The following is a 12,334-nucleotide window of genomic DNA, read 5'->3' on the forward strand; positions in this document are numbered from 1 at the left end:
GCTACATCCCCTAGGAAGGGTAGCATACTCTGTCTTAGCTCAAATCAATTATGTTTTGGTGGTACTAATCATTTTGGCTGAGGACATATGTTCTGTAAGTTACTTAAGCTATGTTTTACTTTCAATTATAATTGTTGAGTTTTAACAGTAAAGCTAGGTAACAAAGATCTTAGATGCATTAATAATATTTTTTTTTTAAAAAAAAGTAGTTATTCTTGTGAGAATAGCACTGATGGAAATAGTATATTCAGAATTTCTTAAAGGGTGTCAGTGGTACAACTTTTTTCAATGAAAATAAGCCATTAGCTATGAATGACGAAAACAGCAAAATATAGCTTTTTCCTAGTTCATACAATTAACTGCAAAATGTAGCTTTTTCATGATTAATTTTCCTTCTCCTTAATAATTCCCCAATGTTTCCTTCTCACCAAGGATAGTTAAAAGTGATGGTTAGCATTTTGACCAGCCACTCGATTACGTAGGGGTGCACCACAGTAACAACGGAACATAAAGACAAAATGATTATAATCTACAAAAGTGGAAGAAGCTAAGACCTTTTATGATAAGAAGAATTTGGTGAGCATAGAGCATATGATAAGTGTCCTTGATTAAGGTAGTTACGTTGGTAAACATTATTAGTGGTTGTTCTTTTTTCTGGATGGGGTTCACCTAATTAACGACAACCCAAAAGATTGAGCCCCCAATACCATGGACAAACCATGACACGCATGCATCTCATGAGTTTGTGCTTAAACATGTAGTGAACAATGCCAGGTCTGCGCGTGCCAATTGGGTTGGGGACCTTCCTACTACCAATTCAACTCTCACTAATGCAAATTCATGTAACTTCTTGAAAGACATATATAAAAGGTCTTAAAGAATGATAAACTTTAATTTTAGTAAAACAATTCGATTAATCTTTTAAATTACAAAAATTAAACTGTCAGTGTCATTGACATAAATTAGAATATTCAATTAATTAAAATATTTAAAAACTAGTCAAACACTGTTTGTTCAAAATACTTAGTAAGAGTTATTATCAAAGATATGTGAAAAGCTGGAAAGTTTTATCCTTTTAAATTGATTTCAATTGGGTTGAATCAAAGTATGGTACACTTTCAAATACTGAGGATTTCAGGTAAACATACATAAAATATGCATATTATACTTATCTGCTATCTCTCTAGTTTGGTATAAGTAGATAGAACATTGTTTTCAAAGTTGCAGCTAATGAAAATAGGCTCGAGGATGGTTATAGATTGGATTGAAGAGTATTGAAATTTTGCTATGAAAGGGAATATGGAAAAATGTGGTAGCAGGTGAGTCATAATAGAACATCTTGGGAAGTGGGAAAGCAAGAGCCTTAAAGCAAATAGAGAACCCAAATAAATCGTAATTCCTATCAGTCCTGAGACACAAAGTAAAGAATAACAGAAATCATCAGTCCCATTTTGCCCCAAAAAACTAACACCACAAAAGCTAAAGTTTCAGTTCTTGTATTGGAGACCGGAAACATGTCCTCTTATATCTCTCTGACTTCGATATTTCTTCCTCTCTTTCCCTCCCACCAAACTGTCTTAGGACCAATTTGGATACCTTCAAGTACATCTTGTGTCTAAATTTTTAACCTTTTCTGATACAAGGTTACTTCTCCAATTTTTTACTTCAAAATAGAAAGCCCTACCACCATTTGTTCTGCAGTTAAAGATAAAAACGAAACTACCCTCATGATTGACCACTACAAAATGACATAATTTTCAATAATCCATTTCTTATATTTCAAAAATGCAGTTTCTTTCCAATGCATTCTTGTAACCTGAAAAAAAAATCTTTACTTTTTCACTTTGAACAATAAAAGAAAGTAACATTAACTCTTAATTTTAATTTTCCAATGTTAAAAAAGTCAATATTTGGTCCTTTCACCATAAACACTAATATTAAAGAACTAATTTAATGTTAAAATTGACATTAAACCACCATTTTAATGAACCTATTAGTATTGATTGTATTGAACAACCAAACTAATGGACACCGTGATAATTACATTCCTTAAAGACCAAAATGGTAACTAAAGGAAAAACTGTGTAAAAAAACACACACACAACTTTTTTAAATGAGCCATGATTCATGCACCCCTCTTGCACTCAGACTTTCTTGGAGTTTTTAAATTGGGCATGATTTCATCACTACTCTGGCATTTATAAGTACTCCACCCCACATGGTCAAAACTTCAAGAAACCCCAACCCTGTGCATTTTTATTTTAATCAGGTAGCACCTGGAAGTTGTAGTTGTCAGTAACAAAACCCGAGTTTCACAAGTCTTGAGCACTAAACTCCAAGAGAGAGTCAGAGAGAGAATAGAAGGAAGTTGTTGTGTGCTTCCAAGACATTGAAGATGGTGAAGGAGTAATTAGCCTTTCTTAGAATACTCGCCATGTGTTGGATAGATTTGGTGGGAGACGTGTTTCCCCTGGAAGAATCAAAGCCTGGGAACACACACTTTTGTTTTGTTCGTGCAAGAACAAGAAGACAAGGCCAATGTGAACAAACTCACTCGGATTTGTCAATAGAAACAAGGAAGACAGATCTCTCAAGCATGAATTTTAGCTTGTGTTTGAGCTCCCCGATCATTTCCATACTTGTACATTTCCTTCTTGTTGCTTCTTTGCTTTGTCCTGTTTGTTCCTCAGAAATGGGCAACACCCCAGTTGCCAATCAGACTTTTAAGCCGCAAGAAGAGGTTCACAAGATGAACATCATAAGAACTCGTCTTCAGCAAATCAACAAGCCCCCTGTTAAGACAATTCAGGTCAGCCAAAGCTTCTTGCTTTTCACGTCCCTTGTTTTCTCCCCTGTTTTTTTACCGTAACACGGTGAACTTCTTTTCGCTGCCACCAGAGTCCTGACGGTGATGTAATAGACTGTGTGGTGTCTCATCAGCAACCAGCTTTTGATCATCCTATGTTGAAGGGACACAAACCACTGGTAATTGTTAATTGTCTCAGACATTTTCTTACAGTTTCTTTTTTTTTTTTAAATTTGCATATATTATTTGATGTGAGGAGAAATTTGAATTACATAGAATTTATTATTTGAAGTTAGGGCGAAATTTGAATTAAAGTGCAGATGTTCGTTCATATCATGTGCAGGATCCTCCCGAAAGGCCTAAAGGTCATAACCAAAGGGACCTATTGAGTGAGAATTTTCAGCTATGGACCATGTCAGGGGAGTCATGTCCAGAAGGTACAATTCCAATTAGAAGAACAAAAGAAGAAGACATGTTAAGAGCTAGTTCTGTAAGCAGATTTGGAAGGAAAATAAGCAGGCGTGTTAGAAGGGACACCAGCAGCAATGGCCACGAGGTATGTACTGAAACTTTCTTTTCTTTTCTTTACCTTTCTTTTTTTCCTTTTTCCAAACCAAAGGAAGGCATTAACAAACAACTCTAGCAGAAACTATTAAGGCAAGCACATGGGAGTTAAATGTTTTGTTTTTCACCATGCTTCACAATGAAGCTAAGAATAGCGATGAAAGCACCAAAAAATAATTTTGATTAGCTGGATTTTTATTCCTTTCTTCCGACTGTGAAACTTCAACCTTTTCCTTTTTATGGCAATCACAGAATTCCATGGTTCCTCAGCTAGTAATGTTTCACTTACTCCAAAGTAAGTGGTCTTTTCATCCTTGTGTATGTTGCAGCTAACTTTACCCTGTATACAAAAATTTAACCAAACCACTCAACATCAAGTTTAAACCCTCATTATCTTGCATAGAAAAGTAACAATAAAAAACCTAGCTTCCTCTAGCAACTCTTCAAACTGACCTAACAAATAGTTTCATTTTGACATACCTGCAAACCTAACAATAGTATTTGTTGGTGCACTGCACAGCATGCAGTTGGGTATGTGAGTGGAGAACAGTACTATGGAGCAAAGGCTAGCATAAACGTGTGGGCACCCCGTGTGGCAAATCAGGATGAATTCAGCCTGTCCCAAATGTGGGTCATATCTGGTTCATTTGGGGATGATCTCAACACTATTGAAGCTGGTTGGCAGGCAAGTTTCAATTCACCCATTACTGCACCTTAATTAATCAACTCTTTCTTTACACAAACATACTCATTTTCCTTCAATAATTTCTACCACTGTATCCTTTTTGGTTACCAATAGCATTCAAAACACAGATACCATGCTCAACTACCTACCATTCATTTTCGTCGCTGAATTTAATATTATGCTTTGGACAACCAAACTTATTTCAATTAATTTTGCTGCAGGTCAGCCCTGAGCTATATGGGGACAGATACCCCAGATTCTTTACTTATTGGACGGTAAGAAAACTCATTCAAGGAAAATGGGTGCACAGTTATACTATATGTTTATTGTGATCCTTGCTTAAACTCCAAGGCAGATCATATATTAATAAGCTATGATGTTTCTAGTCAAACAGATTATTTCATTTATTATAATGTTAAATCATGGATACAGATTATAATTTAAAGGACAAAATTGAGCATGGTTCATACTACAGTTGTTATTGTTATTAAAAGAATGAAACTGATGAAAAATATTGGTATTTATTATTTACAGAGTGATGCATATCAAGCAACTGGATGCTACAATTTACTGTGCTCAGGTTTTGTTCAAACTAACAATAGAATTGCAATTGGGGCTGCAATTTCTCCAACTTCTTCCTATGCCGGTGGGCAATTTGATATTAGTTTGCTGATTTGGAAGGTAATTTGGTGTTTCTTTACGAATTGATCACAAAAAATGATTATTCATTGAGAACTTGGTGTAGAAGTCTCCATTTATTTCTTTTTGGGTTACTTTATGTTAATTTTTGTTTTGGTGATTATGCGCTGTTTTTGTTGTTGACTGAAAAAGTTAAACTTTGTCATATAAAACGGATTAAGCCATTTAGGGTTTGTTTATATCCTAGTTTAGGTTAATCTTTTATGTGGCATACATGATGGGTTGAGGATGGGTCCCTGTTAAATGATATAAAAGATTTTATGACAGAACACTGTGCCTACCGTTCGATTTGAATACTTTTGTGGTTCAGAAAAGTCTTCGAATTTCTTAGTCAAAATCCCAAACGAGCCAAAAAAAAAAAAGTTAATAAAATGGATTTAAAAATAGTCAATGGTGGGGTCTCCATTATTTGGGAAGTCTCGCAAATGCCATCGAATTTTGTGATATAGACTGGTAGAAGAAGCAAGGGAAGATTAATTTAAGCTTTTGATGGTAATACGATAATTAATTATTTTAAATTTTATAAAAGTGAAGATATAGTAGCTAAAAAAAGAGGAAGAATAAAGTGATGGGTGCACAAAGTTTTGTCCTATGTCATGTCTCAGTTAACATGCCACTTTACTCACTTTAATACTTTGGGACATTACACGCATGCACTGTGAATTCTAATAATGAACTGTATTTCCTCTTCTTTTCAAGATTCTCTTCACTTTTTTTTTTATCTTGGTTTTACTATTATTCTAACAAAACCCTAAAAATTGGCTTATTTATTCCCCCAACATTCACGACCTTTCTTTTCCCCTCTTTTTGACCCGTTTCACTTACCAACCTGGCTAACATGTTGCTATTCATAATTATGTCTATCTTTGAGTAGTTTGCAACAAAAGGTGACATTGAAGGTTTGGTGTAATGCTTCATTTTTCGTGAACAGGATCCAAAGCATGGGAATTGGTGGCTTGAATTCGGATCCGGAATCTTAGTCGGGTATTGGCCATCGTTCTTGTTCACACACCTGAGGGATCATGCAAGCATGGTGCAATTTGGTGGAGAAGTGGTGAATTCAAGGCAATCAGGCTCTCACACTTCAACCCAAATGGGTAGTGGTCATTTTGCAAGTGAAGGGTTTGGAAAAGCTTCATACTTTAGGAATATGCAAGTTGTGGATTGGGACAACAACTTGGTACCCTTGTCAAATCTTAGGGTTCTAGCAGATCACCCCAATTGCTATGACATTCAAGGAGGGATTAATAATGTTTGGGGGAATTACTTTTACTATGGTGGACCTGGGAGAAATGTGAGATGTCCCTAAGGGGATGAATTTTTTTAAATTTTTTTTTCTTTAATTTTATATTTGGTCATTTTTGGGTTTGGGTGACATTGGTTTTCCTTCTCAAGGGCATGCAAGAAGCTTGGGTCATGGGGTCATTTATTCTTATATTTAATTTACATTTGTTTGTTAATCAACATTTTTTTTTTATTTTGACTAACCAGTCACCCATTGATTATACCATTACCACCTGGACTCCTATGTAAATCTTTAAAGAGAAATAGTAAATATATTTCTTCGTTTTTCTATTCCATTCTATCCCTTTTTCTTTTTTTATTTCCTCATTTTATTTACTGGTTAAAATCACGATTGTTTCTTCTCTAGTTTTCTTCTTCCTCTAATTTGAACTATGCTTGGTCTTGATTAAAACTATTCTCAACGTTTGTTTTATGATAATACATTTCTAGAAATATTATTAATGGAGATGTTATTTTGAAAATTAAATGAAGAAATGTTTGGTTAGATTTTAACATTACTAAATGTATTGTAGGATCATTCGATTAACAGAATTTATATGTTTAAGTCAATATATACATTGTATATATCGTATGATCGTTTAATCAGTAGTTAACTAGATAATCAAACTTTCATAACTTTTTACTATAAATTACTTTTTGTCAATAATCTCACACGAATACTAAAATAAATATTTGGATTGTTATATAGTTTGAAAGTTATTTGAAGTTTAATATTAAAAAGTTTAAATAATTGTTGTTGCGGGAAAATTTTAATTAGAAGTATTTAGTATAGGAAATTTAAAAGTTTGCTTTGTTGTTAGTTGCAGCTTCACAGTCAAAGTTCGGAAATAGTCAACAGAGATCTTGGACTTTACGTTATCGAAGAGTAGTTGCACTGTTTTAATTTTATTTTGTCAAGCATTTCAATATAATGGCGCTAGGGATGTAACGAGGTTGTATTACTTGATAACAAACTATTAAATTTTATTTTATACCTTCCATTATAGTTGAGTTGAACAATAAATTTATGAATAGGTGAATCTCACCTCATACAATAATATATAATAAAAAATATTATTTATCTAATAATTTTATTGTAAAAGATAACTTTATGTCTACCACATTATATAAGTATTTTAATGTGTATATATATATTAATATAATAAATGAATATATCTTTGATATTGTTTAAATTTATCTTTATTTGAACGTAAAATTCTTGTATTAATTAAGTATTTATATGTATATAAATAATATTTGATTTTTCAAAATTATACATGTGAATAATATTTAATTTTTAAATTGAATATAAAAATGGATATATATCCCGTATCTTTAAATATTAAATTAGTTTTAAAATTATTATGTAATTTAAAAATTTATATTATTTTTAAGGCATATATTTAAACATTTTTATTCTCTTGTATAATTATTTAAGATTTATTAATTATTATTATTAATCACTTATTTGGTAATTATATTATAAGCACCTTAATTAGCATATACATTATTACTAGCTATATCGTTACATAACTAATAACACACCATATCCTTTAAACACACAAATATATAAATATGTACATTGTATATGAATTTTTTTTTCAAAAATAAACTAACTTAACCAAGAAGAAGTTGTACCCAATACAAAAGTACATAATTAAAATATACATTTCATTTATATTTTTACAGAAATATAACTAAAGAAAACTTCACAAGTTCACTTATGTTTCTCACTACCATGTGTAAGATCATTTATTCATGTATAATATATGATCATTACAGGTAAAAATCATAACAACACCAAAGCAAAAGGTAAACTAATGAAAATTAAGCAATACTACATAATTAAAATTATCCTCGAAACATAAGCCAATAGTTCAAACATACAAGTTTAATCTTCTACTCTTTTATCAAACTTTATCCATCTCTATCATAAAATTCGATTCAACAACAATAGTTATCTTACAAACAAATTTTATTTTCAACTCTAGATTATTTGTTAACAATAAGAAGCAAATATGTATCATATGATACAATCCTTAGGACTCAAAAATCACAACACAACCCTCACGACTAGATCTCATAGCTCAAATAACATTTAAATCTATTTTTAGAAGATCAAGCAAACTCAAAAAATCTACACCTAACATATTTTACTCTTACCACTCAGGAATTATTTATATATATATATATATATATATATATATATATATATGGGACATAAATTCCTGTTGAGTATGACCATGGTAAGTTTTTCACATTTGTTAGGTCTGATTTTATTTTATATTGAAGCTCTAGATGCCAAGAACCTCCTTTGACTCCCATAACTAGATATTTGCCTCTACACGAGTATGATAATATTAGAATCAAGATAGTTTCTACAAAATTTCTCTCAATACACCACCTAACATCACATCACATCAACTTAGTACTCCCTCCTTAGGAGTCACTACATTCACAATATTCACACAAAATTCATATTTCACTCCTAATACCTTTAATTAATTTAAAACACATTGAAAACAAAATATTTTTAAAACACATTGAAAACAAACTATTTTTTCTCAAACTTCTACCTAGCAAGATCTCACTATCGCCTAGTGTTGAGACTTTGACAAGTGTATCAAATCATTTCGAGCAATAAATCGGTGACACTGGATATCGTTTCCTAAGAGACTTGTGTCACCAAACAATCATATAAGTTTTAACTAACTTAGACTAAAGAATGATTCCATATTTTTGGGTTTTTATGCAATTAAAGTAAAGATGAAACATAAATGGTAAAAGTGATATTTGATAACTCAAACACTTGGAAATGGATAAGATTAGAAATGATATGGAATGATATTGTTGGGGGATGATTTCACCTACTTCACTCTTATGCATGGAAAATCACTTCCTCTTCATTAATATGCCAATGTCAATCTACTAATTTACTCAAACTCAATCCCTTGGTAGAAAGAGCCTAGACTTCCTTATTAGACTTTAATCCCTTGAAAAACTAACAATTATTTTCGCATTAAGAATTGAGATTCAAGACAACCAAAGGTCCTAGTTCTATCCCTAGATATTATTTCCTTTAGGTGTTTAATCCTGTTCCAAATTCACACAATATTTCCCAATATCAAACAAACCCCAAAATCATAACATGGTTGATCAAATCATAACAAGCTTTAAGTGAAGGAATTAAACATTAACAATCAATGAAAGACACATATAATCATTCAAATCAACTATAATTTACATAAGAGATTTGTGGTCACATTAATCCCTAACAAGAATGAAATTAGCTTTTCATTGTCATAGAGAGCTCGAGCTTACAAATGTTGGAAATGGAAGAAGATGAAGACCCAAGGATGAAGAAGGGTTGTTCCCACAGCTCCGAGCTTGCTTCCAAGTGCTCCAACAGAGAGAAATCATGTTTTGGTGCCCAAAGATATCGACCCATTCGCGTTTTAGGGTTAAATAAGCTTAATCTATCACATTAGCAAAAGTTGCGCTCAGTCAAAAAAGTGGCACTCAAGCGCCCCTAGGTAGAGGGCGCGAGCCCCTAGGCAGAGGACACAAGCTAGAAATGGTGTAATGCGCTCCAACGGCCATGGAGAAAGGGCGCTCGTGCACGACTTCAGCAGAGTCCTGATTCTTCATTTTTGTTGTTCTTCTTGCTTTCTTTGGGTTCCAGTGCCTTCATTAGATTTAGAGACTTCTTCCAACTGACTTAAGCATATAAAAGTAGGGCTTAATGATCAATTTATCTTATTAAAACTTAAGATGCAACCACTTAATAAACTAAAAGAAAACTAGGATTTACAAGACAAAAAACTAAGAGTTGACATTTTCTCTTAATTCAATATTGAAATCATGGTAAAATATGTCATTATCACCTAGCAAAAATAAAATCAGGGCTCCCTAGAACTAAAGTTCCAAGTCGCACCCAACGACAACAATTCGACACCCACTACCCTCTTGTGCGTCCAACGATGGTTATTTGGTGTCCAACACTCAACCCTTAGAACTTTTGTAATTTATTTTATAGTTGATACACAACAATATATAATTGGTGCCCATGCTCCATTCCCTTAAGCTTACTCAAATTTATTTTTCCTTTAGACCAACAATTTTAAAATCATGTTCAACGACGTTACATAACTTCAAAAATTTCAATGTATATGAGATTGCTCCTATGGTGTATCTAAGTTATTTTACTTCTTGTATCCAAATAAACTCATTAAATTCAAAATCAAAAATAGATATCACCACTACACTAGTTTGTACACCATACTCAAATCCACACATTTTATTCATTCCTATTTCTCTAAAATATAGCAATCAATGAAGTTCAACTTAATAAAAACAGCCTAATGACTTTCACAACTCAGTTTAATATCACAATATATTCATAATCATAAAATTTAAAAAGAAGTCTAAACTTTTATTAGCTTTTCTTATCTCAAAATAATGAGTTAAATTATTGTAGCCTAAGAGACATTCTTATCTCTTTTAAATACCTAATGTAAAGTATTCAAATAGAGTTAAATTTCAGTATAAAATAGATTAAATTGAAAGCATCACTACTAATTTTTTTTACTAAGATCATGACAAAAGCACTACGAAACTAAGATTTAATAGAATATATAGAACCTTAGTCGGTTTAAAAATTCAATTTATTCAAAATTCTTCTTAAACCTCCATTTATTCAATGGTCCATTTCAATTGATGTCTGAAATAGAATTAGAAGTGAATAGAAGAATAAATTGAAAGAAATAGGTTGAGGTAAAAAGGTTTGGATGGAAGTTGGCGTGAAAGGAATATGAACACGAGAGGTGCAGTTTCCTACGTTTCTATCCAAAACTCCTTTTTGTATATAATATTATTATATTCTTTTATTTCAAACATCTCACATATATAATTATAATTTTTTTAATTTACTATTAGAGAAAAAAATGTGTATTCCTAATTACTAATGGCAAATAATAATAAATAAAATCGTTATATCATGAGAACACATCTTATATTTGGCTGATTTGATAATCCTTCTTATTAAATAATAACTGTTTATATGCATATTCATTAGAATTTGATGTAAAATATATAGTAAATTCTGTTTTACATATTATTTTACAATTTTCTTTTTTTAATCTTTCTCCCTGCTGTTTAAACTGTAATAAATATTTATGATATTAATAAAACATTATCTATATGTAATGTTAGGGGTGACCGAGGAACAATCATGTAGTGTAGTTTACAATGATATACTTAATTTGTGGACATCATACTCACTGATAATGTTATGTTTTTACTGATATATGTACGCCATGTTGAATGAATATGAAAGTATGCGAAATAAAAGCAGCTATTAATCATGTGGGAAGGGGCATAAAGAAAATATTGACTGAATGACAAATAGGGGTTTATATGATAAAAGACCATTGACTTAATAGACAAAGGAGTAAATGACCTCTGCAGCAGCATATTAATCAAATTGAACCCAAAGTCAATACATATGAAGATGTAGGGACTATATTGATGGATCTGGGCGGGATAGAGTATTATGTCCCACTACCATTCCATCCCTAATTCTCAATATGCTGACTATCATATATTTTCAATATAATATTTTTTTTTTATTTAACACAAAGTTAGGATACTTTTAGTGTGAAACTATCTATTATTTTAGTATATTTAGAGATTAGGCCTAATAATATTTTTGGTTTCTATTTATAGAATTGATTTATTGTTTTCATTATTATTTTTTATATTTTTAAAAAGACAGTTTTGATGTTACTATTTCCATTTTATTTATAAGATTGATTCTTGAACTCTCAATCCGATCCACAAGTTTTAATCTCGACTAACATAGATTAAGGCAAAAAAAACTAATATAATAAAAAGTCCTCGAAAAATAAACTCCTCAAAGTTACACTAGCTTCAAAAATTTTATGGGCTAAATATGTGAGTTGCTCGATGATAAAGGTAAATAAGGTTGGATCAAACCTTGGTTAACTCGTCTCTATCCTTGGTGCAAGCCAACTTTGCTAAACCTTTCAGGTTGCACCGACTTGGATTGACTCTTTGTCCTAGTTGACTCAGACTGTTTTTCAACTTAAATTACTAAGTTTAACATTCGACTTGTGTTGACTTGACTCGAACTTCGATCCAGACTGACTAATTTCAATCTTTGGCGGAGCTCAACTCGTCTCAAGCTGTAACTAGAGATGACTAGTTTTGACCTTCGACTTAGATTGAATCGACTCAATTATCAGCTTATAATGACTCGATTCAAATATGAATATGAG

At 31.8% G+C, this 12,334-nt stretch overlaps 1 protein-coding gene across 1 annotated transcript; it reads left to right on the forward strand.

Annotated features, from left to right (window-relative positions):
• Positions 1-2,111: 2,111 nt before the first annotated feature.
• LOC108336123 (uncharacterized) lies at positions 2,112-6,331 on the forward strand. Its single transcript, XM_017572469.2, has 7 exons — positions 2,112-2,809; positions 2,899-2,985; positions 3,150-3,362; positions 3,891-4,055; positions 4,277-4,330; positions 4,590-4,736; positions 5,686-6,331. Exons 1-7 carry the CDS (start codon positions 2,435-2,437, stop codon positions 6,061-6,063), a joined length of 1,419 nt encoding a protein of 472 aa, XP_017427958.1. The 5' UTR covers positions 2,112-2,434; the 3' UTR covers positions 6,064-6,331.
• Positions 6,332-12,334: the final 6,003 nt, after the last annotated feature.

This window comes from Vigna angularis, chromosome 10 (genome assembly GCF_016808095.1).
Source record: "Vigna angularis cultivar LongXiaoDou No.4 chromosome 10, ASM1680809v1, whole genome shotgun sequence".
Lineage (NCBI taxonomy): Eukaryota > Viridiplantae > Streptophyta > Magnoliopsida > Fabales > Fabaceae > Vigna > Vigna angularis.

Bases quoted from the DNA above. Each gene is read 5' to 3' on its own strand.
- LOC108336123 (XM_017572469.2), top strand. From the start codon at position 2,435: ATGTGTTGGATAGATTTGGTGGGAGACGTGTTTCCCCTGGAAGAATCA. The intron at 3,363-3,890 runs GTATGTACTGAA...TGCACTGCACAG, and splicing joins CCAGCAGCAATGGCCACGAG to CATGCAGTTGGGTATGTGAG. The intron at 4,331-4,589 runs GTAAGAAAACTC...TATTATTTACAG, and splicing joins GATTCTTTACTTATTGGACG to AGTGATGCATATCAAGCAAC.